Here is a 19,663-nt window from a genome sequence, read left to right on the forward strand (position 1 = left end):
GAGTGATGAGGTAATTGTGCTCCTAGGACTATTTCCTATGTCCTGTTATTATGTGAAAGGGTTGTTGTGGTTTTCCTATCAGACAGCAGGACTCTCCTGTGGATTGGAATAATATTCCTAATACCAAAAGGTGCTATCTAGAACCAAAAAGGGTTATTTGGCTGTCCCTATAGGAGAACTCTTTGAAGAACCCCTTTAGGTTCCAGGTAGAACCCTTTTGGGTTCCATGTAGAACCATTTCCACAGAGGGGTTCTACCTGGATCCAAAAAGGGTTCCCTCTATAGAGACAGCCGCAGAACCCTTTTTTCTAAGAGTGTACCTTACTTCACTCTCTCTCTCTCTTTCTCTCTCTCTCTGTCAGTCACTCTCTCTATATCTGTCTTTCTTTTTCTCTCCTCTTTTAGCTCTCCGTCTCTCTCTCTTTCTCTGACCTTCTCTTTTATCTATCTATCTATCTATCTATCTATCTATCTATCTATCTATCTATCTATCTATCTATATATCTATATATCTATCTATCTATCTATCTATCTATCTATCTATCTATCTATCTATCTCTACGTGCACTCAAGCTGGAACTGTGATATCACTGTTCACATGGCAGACACACCCCTCAATGATTGTCTGACACACATTTACATACATGTACACACATGCCACGCAAACAACCACTTACATTAACATATATAGATACATAGATTCTAGACACATTCTGTATGTACAAATACTTTCTCTCTCTCTCTCTCTCTCTCTCTCTCTCTCTCTCTCACACACACAAACAAAAGCACTGAGTCAGTAGTCCCACCGCAGACTGACAGTGTAGTGTGGTTATAGTGTGGTTAGTAGTAATGAATACTTGCCTGGTTATGCCTGGTGATTCCATCCTACCCAGAGAGGCCAACTCACTCTTCTATAGAGGAAGTACCCCACACAGAGGCCCTCCTAGCTGGAAAGTGTGGATGTGGATGTGTGGAAAGTGTGGATGTGTGTGTGTGTGTGTAGGTGTGTTTGAAAGGTGTGTGTATCCACCCCTCCCCTCCTGCGTCAGTACCCCCTAGTCTGCGTTAAGAGCTCCTGACCCCCTACATTCCTGCTCTGTTTGTACAGTAGGTTAGAGGCTAGCTGACAGCCAGGCAGATCATGCTGAGACCAGGGAACTCCCACAGCTACTAAATCAGCCATCTTCTAAGAGGGACGGAGGGAGTAGAGGGACCCGCCACACCAGATGATAGAGGAAACACTGGGGAGATTCACATGTGTCAAGATAATGACTCATACTAATGGAGGAGCAGCTCTCTCTCTTTCTCTCTCTGTCCCGAAACAACCTGGCGAATTGCACCTTGTGGTCGTCCCTCTCGACTCCAGTTGGCTCTTGGTTAGGGAGTGTGTCTTCTCACTGAGGTCTCTCTCACACTGGACCATCTGTGTGTATGTGGGACAGGGGTGTTTGGGATGGTTAGACCTGGGCCATGGAGCTACAGGTCTGGATAAATAAAAACCACCAGCCTTGCTCTTAGGGCTATATATAGAGACCTAAACCCTGCTCTCAGAACAGTTTCAATGTCCTTCAGCTTGGTCAATGTTTATCTGTGTGCTACCTCAACTCGCTAGGGTATCTGCTTGTCAAGGTTGTTTTGAACAGAACAGTTCTCTTCAGTAGGTGGTACAGAGAAGAACTATTTGACCATGTTTATTTGCTCACTCTAAAGATAGACATCTTAATGAAAGGGGTTTGCTTTCCAATGTAGCTCTTTTGGAGAGAAAAAATGACTAGGCATAAGTACACACTACTATCCCTGGACTTGTTTGACCTGGGTGGTTGGTTGTGTGTTAGCTAGTCTGTTTTGGTCCAAGGTTGTGTTCATCAGGAGTCGCACACCGTAACAAAAATATTTTGCAATGAACAATGTTGTTTTATTATTGGACCAGCTCAGGTAGTAGTTACCTCCCGGTCAGAAGATGGTAATTTAGCTCATGACAGAGTGCTCTTGTGTTCCCAGATCTCCGTTGGCCAGATGCTGCAGGAGTTTGGTAAGTTCCTGGGTCTGTTCCTGCTGGTGCTCATCTCTTTCACCATCGGCCTGACGCAGCTCTACGGGAAGGATCAGAAGGACCCGGCCAAGAGTCCCGCCAAAGACTGTGAGGGCATCTTCTGTCAGCAGCAGAGCAACGATGCCTTCCACACGTACGTACAGTCTACCTAAATTCTCTTTCTCTCCCCTTTCCCTGTTTCACAGGTTCATGGGTACCTGTTCTGACTGTTAACCTCTGACCCATAGAGATCCAATAATTCAGTGTTCTACTGTATATGCCATTATATTTTCCCTGACCTCCCTATTGACAAATTCATGGGTACTGTACCTGTTACTCCCTGTTCTGACCTTTAACCTTCCTGTTGACAGATTCATGGGTACTATACCTGTTACTCCCTGTTCTGACCTTTAACCTTCCTGTTAACAGATTCATGGGTACTGTACCTGTTACTCCGTGTTCTGACCTCTAACCTCTGACTTTCCTGTTGAAAGGTTCATGGGAACGTGCTACGCTCTGTTCTGGTACATCTTCTCTCTGGCCCACGTGGCTCTCTTCGTGACCCGGATCAACTACACGGAGGAGCTGAGGTCATTTGTGGGAGCCCTCATCGTGGGCACGTACAACATCGTGGTGGTCATCGTTCTCACCAAGCTGCTGGTCGCCATGCTCCACAAGAGCTTCAGGCAGATCGCTGTAAGTCAATCAAACGATCAATCAATTAACCATTTAAATCAGTCCAATGTATTTATAAAGCCTGTTTTGCATCAGCAGTTGTCACAAAGTGCTTTTCAGTAACCTGGCCGGAAGTGACTGCAAGTCACAGATAATGACATTGTCCATCAAGTTACAACAACAACAAAAACAATAGGACTTGATTGGTCTATCTATAACACTGTATCTAAGTGTTCATTTGGAGTACTTTATTTTCGATTCGGTGTTTGGAGTTCAGGCAAAGATCAGCCGTATAATTCACATCAATGAATCAACTTTAATGCTTCATAAATTACATTTACCCATCATCAACTCAACAATCATCATTCTGAATGAAAAACACAACTCCACTCCAAGAACACTTCAGTGTAACAGATGGTAGTGATTTCTTAACATTTCTCTGTCGATTAACACGTTCCCCTATTTTCTCAGTGAATTCCTAAATCTCCCATTTCATTCCATTTCCCTCTAAACCCCCGAATCCGCTAGAACCACGAGGATAAGGAGTGGAAGTTTGCCCGCGCCAAGCTGTGGCTGAGCTACTTTGACGACAAGTGTACCCTGCCGCCGCCCTTCAACATCCTACCCTCCCCCAAGACTGTGTGTTACCTTCTGACCAGTATGAGTAAATGGATCTGCTCCCACACCTCCACGGGGAAGGTCAAGAGACAGAACAGCCTCAAGGTAAGAGAGACGGGACACTATCCAATCAAGAAGTGATACCTCTGTATACTTTAAATGTATGACCGTTTCTCATCTTATCCTCCCATGATATCCAGATAAGTAGACACTGTGTTCAGTCTCCAGTCCTAACCTCCCATGTTGTTGTTGTCCCATCCATCCAGGAGTGGAGGAACCTGAAGCGGAAGCGTGATGAGAACTACCAGAAGATCATGTGTTGTCTGGTCCATCGCTACCTGACGTCCACCAGGCAGAAGATGCAGAGCACCGACCAGGCCACCGTAGAGAACCTCAACGACCTGCGGCAGGACCTCTCCAAGTTCCGCAACGAGATGAGAGACCTGCTGGGATTCAGAACCTCCAAGTACGCCATGTTCTACCCCCGGAGCTAAGACTGACCTGATCTGAACCTCAACCCAACCTCAACCCAACCATGTTCTACCCTTGGAGCTAGAACTGATCTGGTCTCAACCTCCACCCAACCTCAACCGGCCAGCTAAGACTGGTCTCAACCCCAACATCAACCCCAACCAGCCCTGTCAGCTTCTTCACCCAGGGGGTCCTATCTCTGACCCTAGCATGCTCAGAAATGACCTTGTGTCCAGTCACAGAGAGACATTTAAACCTGGAACTCCACTGGAAATATATATATATATTCTGCACCAAAGTCTCCAGATTCACCCAGATCCCTTATGTAATAATATTTAGTCATCCTACTTGTTTTCTAAAATTGTCATTGTTTTCAACAAAGGACTTAATAAAATGTAATGGAAAATACAGACTGGCTGTGACTTTTTGTCTTGGCAGTGAGAAACGATTAGAGGATAAATATTGAGTTTCATCACATGCTCAGCTGGCACGAGGACGGAGCCAGTTGGTTTTAATTGTGAAATATCTGTGAATGTTACTCACTGTTCAGAGCCAGCACTTCCCTGGTCAAAACACACCTGACCATTCCCAGTGCTCAGTGGAGCGTTCACGACTGCCCTACTAACAGCTGCCTCCACACCTGGCCATAGTTACCACATACTCTATGTAGGCCAGATATAAATGTTGTTGTTTAGTTTGTTTTTTTACCCCTTTTTCTCCCCAATTGGTAGTTACAGTCTTGTCCCATCGCTGCAACTCCCGTACGGACTCAGGAGAGGCAAAGGTTAAGAGCCATGCGACCCTGCCAAGCTCCACTGCTTCTTGACACACTGCTCGCTTAACCCAGAAGCCAGCCACACCAATGTGTCGGAGGAAACGGGATCGAACCCGGATGTAGTGACGCCTCTAGCGCCTTAGACCGCTGCACCACTCGGGAGGCCCTTATATGCACTGTTAACATGACATATTACAACGCACTGCTGGTCTGTAAATGAATGAATGATGACACTCCATATGAAGAACCACCTCGTTAAAATAAACTTTATTTTTTATTTGGTCAGATGAAAACAATAAAATATAAATAACATTTACCAATTGAATCATATGAAAATACTTTATATTGTAATTCATTTCATATCTCTTTTTATTACATACATTACAAACCAAGCTGACATTATGATAAGGAGTGCTTTGTTGAATCCATTCATTGTAAAAGCTTTGGCTAATAAGTGACAGTACTAAACGTAATACCAGCATGAAAACAAATCATTTCAAAAGGAATGCTATATATTCAACTATTGCACTTATCGACACCACATAAAATACCTCCCATATCTTGTCCATTCAATGTGAACATAGGAAATAAAGAGCAGTTTGTAAACACTGTCCATAAAACTATAACACCCCGTCCTCAATAATGTACTTCCTCTAACAAACTCCTTCCTGTCGGATGTTTGATCCAAGCTAACACTCATCACGACATCTGGGTTGTGTTCAGGGGCTTGAAACGTGAGAAAATGTTTTTGAAACAGAAAAGGTAAATGAGCTCTCTCATTGGACATATTTAGGTAGTATTTAGTTTCAAAACAATTTCTCCTGTTTTGTTCTAACTGAACGTGACCCAGGTGAGTTCCCCCCTACTATCGGTCTCTCTTCCTCTCCTCCCTCTCCTCAATTATCACACTCATTCTTCACATTGCACTCAAAACAGGTCCAGTTCAGAGGAAAGAGAACAGCATAGAAAAACAAAACAAAGGAAAGAGACAGCCAGACACCTCCAGGCAGTAACAGCCTGAGCTCTGTAGACTAGTCCTGTGGTGACGGATGATAGGTAATGATGGGCGGAGCCAGGACACTAACAAGAACAGTCACACCCTTTTGTGGGTGGGGCATGGTGGTTGGGTGGAGACTCAGGCAGCATGTAACTGATCTCAGCAGCGTTTGTTCTTCAGTACGTTGAGTCCCCTCTGGTTCTTGGCCTTGAAGGCCATGACGAAGTGATGCGGAGCGATCTTCCCCTTCCCATCCTCGTCCGCTGAGCCCATGAAGATGTAGTTGAGGCCTAGTGAGATCACACAGAAAGAGCCTGAATGCAGTGGCGGAACGGCAGAGACATTCAGGAAGGTAGCACATCAGCGTCAACTCTCCTCTGGGTTCCATATATGTTTATAGCTACAGTTGAAGTGGGAAGTTTACATACACTTAAGTTGGAGTCATTAAAACTCATTTTTCAACCACTCCACAAATTTCTTGTTAACAAACTATTGTTTAGGCAAGTCGGTTAGGACATCTACTTTGTGCATGACACAAGTCATTTTTCCAACAATTGTTTACAGACAGATTATTTCACTTATAATTCATTGTATCACAATTCCAGTGGGTCAGAAGTTTACATACACTAAGTTTACTGTGCCTTTAAACAGCTTGGAAAATTCCATAAAATTGTGTCATGGCTTTAGAAGCTTCTGATAGGCTAATTGACATAATTTGAGTCAATTGGAGGTGTACCTGTGGATGTATTTCAAGGCCTACCTTCAAACTCAGTGCCTCTTTGCTTCACATCATGGGAAAATCAAAAGAAATCAGCCAAGACCTCAGAAAATAAATTGTAGACCTCCACAAGTCTGGTTCATCCTTGGGAGGAATTTCCAAATGCCTGAAGGCACCACGTTCATATGTACAAACAATAGTACGCAAGTATAAACACCATAGAACCACGCAGCCGTCATACCGCTCAGGAAGGAGACGCGTTCTGTCTCCTAGAGATGAACATACTTTAGTGCGAAAGGTGAAAATCAATCCCAGAACAACAGCAAAGGACCTTGTGAAGATGCTGGAGGAAACAGGTACAAAAGTATCTATATCCACAGTAAAACGAGTCGTATATCGACATAACCTGAAAGGCTGCTCAGCAAGGAAGAAGCCACTGCTCCAAAACCGCCATAAAAAAGCCAGACTATGGTTTGCAACTGCACATGGGGACAAAGATCGTACTTTTTGGAGAAATGTCCTCTGGTCTGATGAAATAAAAATATAACTGTTTGGCCATAATGACCATTGTTATGTTTGGAGGAAAAAGGGGGAGGCTTGCAAGCCGAAGACCACCACCCCAACAGTGAAGCACGGGGGTAGCAGCATCATGTTGTGGGGGTGCTTTGCTGCAGGAGGGACTGGTGCACTTCACAAAATAGATGGCTTCATGAGGGAGGACAATTATGTGGATATATTGAAGCAACATCTCAAGACATCAATCAGGAAGTTAAAGCTTGATCGCAAATGGGTCTTCCAAATGGACAATGACCCCAAGCATACTTCCAAAGTTGTGGAAAAATTACTTAAGGACAACAAAGTCAAGGTATTGGAGTGGCCATCACAAAGCCCTGACCTCAATCCTATAGAAAATATGTGGGCAGAACTGAAAAGGCGTGTTCGAGCAAGAAGGCCTACAAACTTGACTCAGTTACACCAGCTCTGTCAGGAGGAATGGGCCAAAATTCACCCAACTTATTGTGGGAAGCTTGTGTAAGGCTACCCAAAACGTTTGACCGAAGTTAAACAATTTAAAGGCAATGCTACCAAATACTAATTGAGTGTATGTAAACTTCTGACCCACTGGGAATGTGATAAAAGAAATAAAAGCTGAAATAAATCATTCTCTCTTCTATTATTCAGACATTTCACATTCATAAAATAAACTGGTGATCCTAACTGACCTAAGACAGGGAATTTTTACTCGGATAAAATGTCAGGAATTGTGAAAAATGGAGTTTAAATGTATTTGGCTAAGGTGTATGTAGTACATTTCCGACTTCAACTGTACATCTATAAACGTATAGAGTACTGTACAGTATGTTTGTATATATTCACAGTATGGATCAGCGGCTGAGGGGGAAGGTATAGATCTTATTGCACAGTGAGTTTTGCCGCTTACCTCAGACCTTGGTCAAGCTCCTTCAGGTGAGCGTGAAGATAGGTTACAGCAATGGAGGCAAACTCAGAGCCATAAACCAAGTAGTATGTCCAACCACCTCTTTCTTATGTATCTTGTATATTTGGAACATGCCGCTGTTACAAGTGCTTACTCACACTGTGAAACCGTGTCAGTATTACTCAATCATAGAATTTGAACTGAAACAAAAACACATGGTTCAATAGTACAATCATGGACTAATACCTGTGCAATACAGTGCCACTGACACGGTCCGCTAACAAAACCTGCGGGCTCTCCTTCACTGCAGCCGAGGTGAGTAAAACATTTAAACGTGTTAACCCTCGCAAGGTTGCAGGCCCAGATGGCATTCCCAGCCGCGTCCTCAGAGCATGCGCAGACCAGCTGGCTGGTGTGTTTACGGACATATTCAATCAATCCTTATCTCAGTCTGCTGTTCCCACATGCTTCAAGAGGGCCACCATTGTTCCTGTTCCCAAGAAAGCTAAGGTAACTGAGCTAAACGACGACTCATGAAGTGCTTTGAGAGACTAGTCAAGGACCATATCACCTCCACCCTACCTGACACCCTAGACCCACTCCAATTTGCTTACCGACCCAATAGGTCCACAGACAACGCAATCGCAACCGCACTGCACACTGCAGTGTGGTTGTCCGTCTGGACAAGAGGAATACCTATGTGAGAATGCTGTTCATCGACTACAGCTCAGCATTTAACACCATCGTACCCTCCAAATTCGTCAACACTGGGGCCCCACAAGGGTGCGTTCTGAGCCCTCTCCTGTACTCCCTGTTCACCCACGACTGCGTGGCCATGCACGCCTCCAACTCAATCATCAAGTTTGCGGACGACACTACAGTGGTAGGCTTGATTACCAACAACGACGAGACGGCCTACAGGGAGGAGGTGAGGGCCCCGGAGTGTGGTGTCAGGAAAATAACCTCACACTCAACGTCAACAAAACAAAGGAGATGATTGTGGACTTCAGGAAACAGCAGAGGGAGCCCCCCTATCCACATCGACGGGACAGTAGTGGAGAGGGTAGTAAGTTTTAAGTTCCTCGCGTACACATCACGGACAAACTGAATTGGTCCACCCACACAGACAGCGTTGTGAAGAAGGCGCAGCAGCGCCTCTTCAACCTCAGGAGGCTGAAGAAATTCGGCTTGTCACCAAAAGCACTCACAAACTTCTACAGATGCACAATCGAGAGCACCTGTCGGGCTGTATCACCGCCTCTGGTACGCAACTGCTCTGCCCACAACTGTAAGGCTCTCCAGAGGGTAGTGAGGTAGCACAACGCATCACCGGGGGCAAACTACCTGCCCTCCAGGACACCTACACCACCCGATGTCACAGGAAGGCCATAAAGATCATCAAGGACAAACACCACCCGAGCCACTGCCTGTTCACCCCGCTATCATCCAGAAGGCGAGGTCAGTACAGGTGCATCAAAGCAGGGACCGAGAGACTGAAAAAAAGAGCACGTGCTATCTCAAGGCCATCAGACTGTTAAACAGCCACCACTAACATTTAGTGGCTGCTGCCAACATACTGACTCAACTCCAGACACTTTAATAATGGGAATTGATGGAAATGTATGTAGAAATTTATCACTAGCCACTTTAAACAATGCCACTTAATATAATGTTTACATACCCTACATTACTCATCTCATATGTATATGTATATACTGTACTCTATATCATTTACTGCATCTTGCCATCTTTATGTAATACATGTATCACTAGCCACTTTAAACTATGCCACTTTATGTTTATATACCATACAATACTAATCTCATATGTATATACTGTACTCTATACCATCTACTGCATCTTGCCTATGCCGTTCTGTACCATCAGTCATTCATATATCTTTATGTACATATTCTTTATCCCTTTACACTTGTGTGTATAATGTAGTAGTTGTGGAATTGTTAGGTTAGATTACTCGTTGGTTATTACTGCATTGTCGGAACTAGAAGCACAAGCATTTCGCTACACTCACATTAACATCCGCTAACCATGTGTATGTGACAAATACAATTTGATTTGATTTGATTTGCTATCGTGTCACGGTGAATGTCTGAAACTAAAGCAAGAGAAACGGATGACTATATCCAGGGGAGAGTTAGCCTGAGTGCCAGTCTGTTTTTGCTATCATGCCAACTCCTTGTCACTCATTGTCATGCCAAACCACATTGTCTTGAGTTGGAGTTGGCAAGAGCACAAACAGATCTGTGACCAGGCTATAGAAATAGACAACATATCTGGGACCAGGCTATAGAAACAGACAACAGATCTGGGACCAGGCTAGTGGAGAGTGAGCCCCAGAGTCCTTTGGCAGTGGTCCACCGTACTACTACTCACCTCGTCTGATGGATGGACACTTCTTGCAGAGCACGATGATCTTGGTGCTCATGGTCTTGCCGGCCTGCTGGATGGCCAGGTTGCCTTCTTTGTAGACGTTGATGATGGAGATGGTGGCGTACACGCTGCCTCCTCGCACCGCCGCCGTGATGACAGTTCCTGTTATCACTGTCACAGAAACATAGGGAGTTTAGATGGTTCAACAACAAGCACTCAACAACATCTACTTAGATTGGAAGTCTGACAACTGTGTCATCATTATGAAATGGTGGTGTATAACATTCAACTCTGTAATTGCCTTCACCAAATATTGTATGATCGAGATCGGATATCTTTCTATACAAATACTCTGATGCTCGGCTTGCAAAATGTACTGGTTGAATAGCTTTGAATAAGATGATCAGATCAATGTGTAAAAAGGAAGGAAAGGCCGGGTCAGGTCAGTCTTCTGTTAGGTCTTTTTGTGTCTAGCCTAGTCATTAAAACTTGTGATGCAACACCCTTGGCTTGATATGACTGCAAACTGTCTGCCACTGTATTATACAAGACATTTTGACACTAACACCAAATTACTGGTCTTCACAGACTGGTCTTCATTTTCCATGCAAATCTGACCTAACATCCCTGAGGAAAAGCGATTATTAAAATACCTGCCTCATTCCATCAACATCTACTCTAAGAAAAACATCACAGAGCTAGTCTAAATACTGTGGTAGCAAACTAAGGCCATGGAGTACGTTGGCTGAATCAACACCTTCATTTAGCAGCAGTTTACTTACAGTTCGGCTCTTATCTGGCATGTGTGTTACCTCTATGAGAAGAAGAGAACTGTGTCCAGTCCCATACACAAATCCACTGCGCTGCCCTGTCAGAAAACCCTCAAGGACACTTTTCAGACGCGCTGAAACCACACAGATAGTGTATCATGACAACATGGGTTTGTTGAGAGAGTGATGGCTCATATGGACTGGGTTGATGCTGGGGTAAAATTTGGTAGAAAATGTTCTGCCACCACCCCCTGACTGACACACACACACACACACACACACACACACACACACACACACACACACACCACACCACACACAACACACACACACACACACACACACACACACACACACACACACACACACACACACACACACACACACTGTGACCTGTTGTTGTTTGTTGCTGTAGCTTAGTATCTGTGACGGCAGTAGTGGCGGCTTTAGGTAGGTCAGCCATAGTAATATATGTAGCATTAGCTGTAGGGGAATAGTATCTCTCCTACCAAAGTCACTGGTACAGTAGTTGCTCTCAACGGTTCCACTTCTTTTGCATTTCTGCTGGCACAGAGCTACAGAGTACTTCAGGGCTGGGGAGACAGAGAAAAATAAAATATAGTTACTTAGTTCACATTCATCTTCCACATTCAAGGGATGCACGTAAGTAGGGTTTGGGTTGATTTTGTTTCACATTGAGTCAATTCAGGGAATGAATTGAAATCAATCGTAGGCTAATACATTAGTATGAACACTTCCCATTGAAAACTGTGGGCAACTTAGAATCCTACAGTTCACATCATGCTTAAGGTATAGGGTTCTTTTTTCGTCTGGCGTTAAGGAGGGGCAAGTGTCTAACGCACGCATGTTGTAAAAAGCCGGCGCTCTGCTATTTTCCAGCCCTTGTGCCAGGGTTGGTCATTTACCTGTCTAACATCAGCTTGCTTGCGCTGAGATGGGAGTGGTGAAACTATTTGAGGTGTGTCCTTAAAAACGAGCGCCAAACTGCCAATTTCAGTCAGAGTAACTGGAGATAAACTGATCTTAGTGGTAACGCATGTTGGTTATGGCATCAATTTTGCCAGCGGAGGTGCACAGTAGCCTAATCAGTGGCATTTCATCAATCTTTTATTAAAAGATCATCTTTGAGAGCAGCAAAACAGTCTACAGACATTCACCTTTTTAGTAAATTGGAATGTATTTAGGCGTCACGACAGACCTGGGCTCGATCCCAGGCTGTATCACAACCGGCCGTGATCGGGAGTCCCATAGGGTGTTCTGGTTCTGCACATTAGTTTGCCTGAGTAAGAAGGAACAAGGTGTCTCTTTGGAGTGACTACTTGCTCCCCTTCCCCTTAACTCTGTCATAGTAGAGAAATCACAGATTTAAAAAGACAAAAAAAAACTAGAAAATAATACATGGAAGTGATAAGTTAGAGGGGACTGATGTTTTGACTGGCATCTAACCTCGTCCCCAATTGCTACAGATAGAGCCGGCTAGGGACAAGATTAACAGCCATCCAGCCTCCATTGCCTTTCATCCTGGGGGCAACAGCCACTACCATGGTAGATCTGATCTGGAACCAGGCTAATGAAAATGCCTGGAAGCCACTCTACTAGTGGGAGGGAGGGAGCTACAGCAGCTACACCACATGTTGGCATCAGCAAAGACCACTGGGACCAGGCAATCAAATCTGTCTCTAAATCCACAACTCCTAGTAGCAGATCAAATGGACCAAACACCCATGTGGCCTGGAGATGATGATGATGAATTGGATTCAAATTGTGCTAAAAGCACTTTACATTGTAACAACAAGACTGAAGAGATGTGTCAAGACAATGGAAGAGTTACACATATGTCCTGCTTGGATTAAACAGAGAAAAAGGAGCTACCTACGTATGGGTCTGGTGGTAACTGCTGGGGTGGTGGTGGTCAGTGGTACCGGGGTGGTGGAGAACTTCTTAGGTCTGAACTTGTAGTGGCCGATGAACCCGTCTGCAGTCAAACTGAGGTCTGAGAGGAACTGGATCAGGAGCTGGTTACCTTCAGAGAACACTGGACTGAAGGGGGGCAGAGAGAGAGAGAGATCACATAGGCTAATGAATATATTGTGCATAGGTTTATCAGTAAATAAGGCATTAGTAGATTTATTATCTATCCTGTTTACTATCTATCCTGATTGCCTAGTCACTTTTACCCTTACTTACATGGAATATTACCTCAATTATCTCAACAACCTCATACCCCTGCACATTGACTCAGTACTGGTACTCCTTGTATATAGTCTCATTATTGTTATTTTATTCTGTTACTGTTTCCTTTTTTATTTTTGGGATAATTTTTTTCTTACTTTTTAACTCTGCATTGTTGGGAAAAGGGCTCGTAAGCATTTCACTGTAAAGTCTACACCTGTTGTATTTGGTGCATGTGACAAATCCAATGTGAATTGATTTGTTGATCAAGATCAACACGATAAGCGGTAGCTACATTAGCAAGATAAATGCATAGTAGAAACAGGTGTGTGACGTACGCTGGAGGGCTATCGCCACAGTACTTCCCGATCCTCTTGGCATCGTTGATCTCTGCCCCGTTGAAAATGGCCACGTAGTCATACCGACAGTAGTTGTCTCTTTCCACATCGAACTTCTCAAACTTCACCTCAATGATCTGTGTTAGTGGACAGGTTACATAGAACACATGTTACATAGAACACAGGTTACATAGAACACAGGTTACATAGAACACATGTTACATAGAACACATGTTACATAGAACACAGGTTATATAGAACACANAGAGAGAGAGAGAGAGAGAGAGAGAGAGAGAGAGAGAGAGAGAGAGAGAGAGAGAGAATGTTAGCTTACCTGGTAAGTAGTTGATATATCGAATATGCTCATGGATATCTTGTGCTTAGGTAAACAGTTATTCATGCATTAGTAGGTTTATGATCAAGGATCAAGGTCATAAGCGAAGTGGTACATTAGCTAGATGAATGCAGAGTAGAAACAGGTGTGTGACGTACGCTGGAGGGCTGTCGCCACAGTACTTCCCGATCCTCTTGGCATCGTTAATCTCTGCCCCGTTGAAAATGGCCACGTAGTCATATCGACAGTAGTTGTCTCTTTCCACATCGAACTTCTCAAACTTCACCTCAATAATCTGTGTTGGTGGACAGGTTACATAGAACACAGGTTACACACAACACAGGTTACATAGACCACAGGTTACAAAGAACACGTTACACTGAACAAATTACTTTCAGCCCACATTCTGAAGGTGCATTTCATTGTGCAACACTAACCAAGAGCAAACCACAAAGCAATTATGTGCAAATTTACATCTTAGGCGATCTCAATCTCTCTCAATTGTGTCAAGTTGAACTGTGAGTAAAGTAAGAACCTCTGGCTGTAGACTAACACTCACCTGGTTCTTAGGAGCCACTATGTGCCATGAGCAGGTGACCCCTGCGGGGTAGTCTTTTTCGGGCCAGTTAGGGGTCTTGAAGGACCCGGAGGGTTTAACCAGACGACCTCCACAGTACTGATCCCCTGGTGGGTGCAAAGTCAAACTACAACGTTTAGTTATACTGCCCAGATAGTACTGCTTCACATGCTATTCATTTGACGCACCACTGGACATCATCCTGTGACTCTATGTTTATGTGCAAGATATATCGCTTCCTTCTGAATGTTAAAGGACGGAAGGTTGTGCACGCACGCGCATGACATAATCCCATAATGGAACAAACATTTTCGAATAAGTAGGCTCTTGTCTTATGCTTCCTTTGTGGTTATGAGTAAATTAAGAAGACATCGGTCGGTCCCTCTGCCTTGGTCCCATGCTGCAACGTGCAGTTAAAAGGAGGTCTATATGCTAGGCATACCATCACACATCTGAGAGATCACATCAGCCAACCACACAAGCTGCTTGGACTGGCAAGGGATCTGTGGATCTTTAAAAACCATGGTTGGATCTCCTGTAACATGTAGTTAGTCGCTATAGCAGTTAGTTCCACTACAGCTGAGCTCCCAGCCTCATGACTGGCAGACGGACAAGCCCAATTTGACTCTGTAACTAAAATAGACATTGAAGAAATGGAGGAGTGCTGTGTGGTGCTTTTCAGTTTCAACCAACCACACCCAGGAACAGGGAGAACACCAGTCAACCTAAACTGACAGACCAAGAGGGATTCCAGCTGTCAGCTACTGTAGAGGTACGGAGACAGAGAGAAGGTATACAGGGAGGCGCTCAGCCCCCCCAAAATTCCACAAACTCATTCGGGGAGAAGTAACGTCACCGGGTCAGAAGAGGAAGGGACGGCTTAGCGCTGACCTGTCTGACCCTAGAGCTCACCATCTGGAAAATGAGCCGTGAAAAATTCCTCGTCGTGCTGTGAAATGTGTAGAGATTCACCTCCTCCTCGAGCAAGCTTTAAGTCAAGAGGTTTCGTCTTAACTGCACAAGAGGTCTGAACTGAAAGAGCACTGGTACTTTATCTTACCAAGCAGAAGTCAAACTTTCCCTTGACCTGCTATCTGATGGGAGTGATTTATTTAGCTAGAACTGCCCTTTAGTCTCAGATGTAAATAATTGACCTCTCAGATCTCATCATCTGGGTATTAGTATTATTACAGTGACACGGTGCAATGACCTTGCTGGGGCAGCTAGCGGTTAAGAGGCTAGTTAATTAGCTCGTTAAAATGTGAACCTTAGCACTAAACACGCACACACATATCTGAGGTCTTTACGATGTGGAGTCCGAGCAGAGTCACGGCTAGGGCTCAGTCCCTAATGCTCTGTTGAACATGCTTGGGTAGAGCCTGGATACAGATGACTACAGTTTTCACTACACACTACATCCAGGCGTACAACAACTTAGAGATGACACAACCCCTCTTCAACCCACACAGTGGTTCGTGGCCCGGAAGGTAGCCTAGAGGTTAGAGAGGCAAGCCTGCAACCGGCGGGTAACTAGTCCAACAGAAGAAAATCTAGTAGGATCCTAGATCCCGTCTCCTGCCACTGTGCCATTGAGCAAGGCACGTTTATTTTATTTTAATTTTATTTAACCTTTATTTAACTAGGCAAGTTAAACGTAACCCTTAACTACTACATTATTCTTCTATTCTTCTTCTATATTCTATCCTGCTTACCTCTCTCATGCGGCTGGGCAGCAGAGTACACCGCCAGGAAGCCACTCCCAGCTGTGTTGGCATCAGACACCATCTGAATGAGCATCTTGTTGCCTGTGGAGACCAGGGCACCTGGCCTGAAAGTCCCACAGAAGCGTCCCAGCCTCTGGCCACTCACATGGCCACTGTAAACATCCACGTAGTCATAGCGACACAGGTTGTCACTCTCCAGGTCAATGAAGCGGAAGGACAGGACCACCACTTTACCCTCAGGGACCTGGGGACAACATTCAATCCAATACAATATACATTACAATCTATTCAATCACATAAGGGGCATACAGTGCCTTCGGAAAGTATTCATACCCCTTGACTTTTTCCACATTTTGTTACGTTACAGCTTTGTTCTAAAATTAATAAAATAAAATAAAAACTCAGCAATCAAAACACAATATACCATAATGACAAAGCGAAAACTGGTTTTTAGATTTGTTTGCAAATGTATAAAAGTATTTAGACACTCTGCTATGAGACTCTAAATTGAGCTCAGCTGCATTCTGTTTCCATTGACCATCCTTGAGAAGTTTCTACCACTTGATTGGAGTCCACCTGTGGTAAATTCAATTGATTGGACATGATTTGGAAAGGCACACACCTGTCTATATAAGGTCCCACAGTTAACAGTGCATGTCAGAGCAAAAACCAAGCCATGAGGTCAAAGAAATTGTCCGTAGAGCTCCAAAGTAGGCTTGTGTCGAGGCACAGATCTGGGGAAGGGTACCAAAACATTTCTGCAGCATTGAAGGCCCTCAAGAACACAGTAGCCTCCATCATTCTTAAATGTAAGAAGTTTGGAATCACCAAGACTCTTCCTAGAGCTGGCCGCCCGGCCAAACTGAACAATCGGGGGAGAAGGGCCTTGGTCAGGGAGGTGACCAAGAACCCGATGGTCACTCAGAGCACTAGAGTTCCTCTGTGGAGATGGGAGAACCTTCCAGAAGGACAACCATCTCTGCAGCACTCCACCAATTAGGCCTTTATGGTAGAATGGCCAGACGGAAACCACTCCTCATTAAAAAGGCACATGACAGCCCGCTTGGAGTTTGCCAAAAGACACCTAAAGACTCTCAGACCATGAGAAACAAGATTCCCTGGTCTGATGAAACCAAGAAACCAATGAACTCTTTGGCCTGAATGCGAAGCGTCACGTCTGGAGGAAACCTGGCACCATCCCTATCGTGAAGCATGGTGGTGGAAGCATCATGTTTTTCAGCGACAGGGACTGGGAGATTAGTCAAGATTGAGGCAAAGATGAACGGAACAAAGTACAGAAAGATCCTTGATGAAAATCTGCTCCAGAGTGTTCAGGACCTCAGACTGAGGTGAAAGTTCACCTTCCAACAGGTCAATGACCCTAAGCACACAGCCAAGACACGCAGGAGTGGCTTCGGGACAAGTCTCTGAATGTCCTTGAGTGGCCCAGCCAGAGCCCGTACTTGAACCCGATCGAACATCTCTGGAGATACCTGAAAATAGCTGTGCAGCAACGCTCCCCATCCAACCTGACAGAGCTTGAGAGGATCTGCAGAGAAGAATTGGAGAAGCTCCCTAAATACAGGTGTGCCAAGCTTGTAGCGTCATACCCAAGAATACTCGACGCTGTAATCGCTGCCAAAGGTGCTTCAACAAAGTACTAAGTAAAGGATCTGAATAGTTATGGAAATGTGAAATCAGTTTTTTTGTTTTAATACATTTTCAAAAATGTCTAAAAACCTGTTTTTGCTTTGTCATTATGGGGTATTGTGTGTAGATTGATTAGGGGGGGAACAAGTTCATCAATTTTAGAATAAGGCTGTAATGTAACATAATGTGAAAAACTCAATGGGTCTGAATACTTTCCAAATGCACTGTATGTGACAACTCATATAAGAGGAAACAAATATTCCTCTGATTTACCTTTAATTGGTTGCAGCCATGTGACCATGCTGCATGTTAATAAAAATGCCAAGCAGGCAGCTCAAAGTGCCTGAGGGGTGCTGTGTGGCTAGTTGCCAAATATCAGACTACAAATTAGACCTACACAGTTATGGTTAGTGAATTAGTATCTCATTGCAGTTTATTACAGAAACATTGCGTCATTTCTGTTCTCTGATATGGGTGCTGTTAACTGTTAAACATGGATCATGTATTTACAGTAGGGTACAAGTATGTTTGACTCACCGTGATTCTCCAAACACATTTGGTATTTGGGGGGTACACCCCTGGATACCCCGGGCTCCCAATGACCCCAGAATCCCCCGTTATATTCCCTCCGCATGTAAACGTTGTTCTGGAAACATTGGGAAAAATATTTTAGACACTTCTCATTCTAATACAAATATGTAGCCTAAGCTATCATGGAATCTGGAAGGGAGCAGAAGCCTAGGTGTTAATGGTTGGTGTTCATTCTTGGGTTGTCTCGGCAATGCGCCAATGTGCGTCCTCATGCCTACAGCGCAGACTGCAGATTCCACCAAAATAACAACTCCTCAGTCATGAACAATTTAACATTATTGATGCCGTTCATTCATTCATTGTGCCGTAGGCTAACGGATCATTGGCACCTCACGATAAGGCTTTGTAGACTACAATACACACGTGTTAATTCTAACAAATAGCCCAACGCAAAACCAAAAATAATCAATTGTAAAAAAAAAAGTGAAGAGGTACCTCCGTTGTGACTGCCCGCAGACTTCTGTCAAAAACAGTACACTCCATGCGCAAAAAAGACTGCATATTCTCAACATTATCGGGTGAACTGACCAGGCACCACTTCGCCTGTTTTCGCCCGCTGGTATGAATGACATTGTATTCAGTCGCTCGAGCGGTTGGGAAAAGTACCCAGAAGTTCCTGGAGGGAGTTTCGCAAGCTGTAGCACAGAGATGAATATAGCGTTTGTTCTGCGTGGTAGGAGGGAGCAGTCGGCAGGCAGCTGCCTTTTTCCAAAACCTGGGATCAAAGACGCATTAGAAGTATGGGGGGGTTGCTTTGGTTTAGTACCACACCTGGCATAACCTACCTTGGATAAAATAATGTTAATATCCTAGTGAAATATTTATTCAAGGCACAGAGTTCAGGTGATCATGATGAATATCTGGTCATATGTACAAACTGTATGTACTTTGCACATAGGCTGTTTATATGTGCTCTTCAGAATAAAATGAATTTAAAAACAAGTGAATAGCCTGATTAATAAATGACGCAAAATAGGTCTAAACAACAAACATATACTATTACAGTACATACATATACTACAGTATTTACAGTATAGATTCCAGAATGTGTTCTTATGCACTAATATGTGTGCTATGTGCTATCTACTAGCCTACTTACACAGAGTGACAAAAAGACTGAAAGACAGACAGACAAACACTGATGGCGGCGCTGAGGAGAGCACTCATCTTTTTTAAATGTTTTATTTAACCTTGATTTAACTATCAGTTAAAAACAAATTCTTATTTACAATGACGGTCTACCAGAAGGCAAAGGGTCTCGTGCGCGGACGGGGGCTGGGATTAAATATAAAAAACATGAATTATAGGACAAAACACACATCTCGACAAGAGAGACACCTAAAATGTTTATTTTATTATACGGAGCCATTT

At 44.1% G+C, this 19,663-nt stretch overlaps 2 protein-coding genes across 3 annotated transcripts in view; one reads left to right on the plus strand and one right to left on the minus strand.

Annotated features, from left to right (window-relative positions):
• The window catches only part of trpc1 (transient receptor potential cation channel, subfamily C, member 1), a 34,173-nt gene extending 29,969 nt beyond the window's left edge, over nt 1-4,204 (plus strand). The window contains 4 exon segments of the mRNA XM_024000101.1: nt 2,002-2,186; nt 2,527-2,728; nt 3,236-3,430; nt 3,592-4,204. Of these exon segments, the coding sequence (XP_023855869.1) occupies nt 2,002-2,186; nt 2,527-2,728; nt 3,236-3,430; nt 3,592-3,819 (810 nt within the window). The 3' untranslated portion in view covers nt 3,820-4,204.
• A 607-nt stretch (nt 4,205-4,811) lies between these two features.
• pcolce2b (procollagen C-endopeptidase enhancer 2b) lies at nt 4,812-18,959 on the minus strand. Of its 2 annotated transcripts, none has more exons than XM_070446676.1 (9): nt 18,728-18,959; nt 18,239-18,347; nt 16,040-16,295; nt 14,310-14,434; nt 13,909-14,045; nt 12,783-12,946; nt 11,395-11,478; nt 10,119-10,286; nt 4,812-5,882 (listed from the first exon to the last, which is right to left on the minus strand). In XM_070446676.1, exons 1-9 carry the CDS (start codon nt 18,862-18,864, stop codon nt 5,728-5,730), a joined length of 1,335 nt encoding a protein of 444 aa, XP_070302777.1. In that variant the 5' UTR covers nt 18,865-18,959; the 3' UTR covers nt 4,812-5,727. The 2 variants fall into 2 exon arrangements, with proteins under 2 accessions (XP_070302777.1, XP_023856603.1); XM_024000835.3 differs by having other exon boundaries at nt 4,812-5,858; nt 18,728-18,890.
• Between the last annotated feature and the right edge of the window lie 704 nt (nt 18,960-19,663).

This window comes from Salvelinus sp. IW2-2015, linkage group LG14, assembly GCF_002910315.2.
Source record: "Salvelinus sp. IW2-2015 linkage group LG14, ASM291031v2, whole genome shotgun sequence".
NCBI lineage: Eukaryota > Metazoa > Chordata > Actinopteri > Salmoniformes > Salmonidae > Salvelinus > Salvelinus sp. IW2-2015.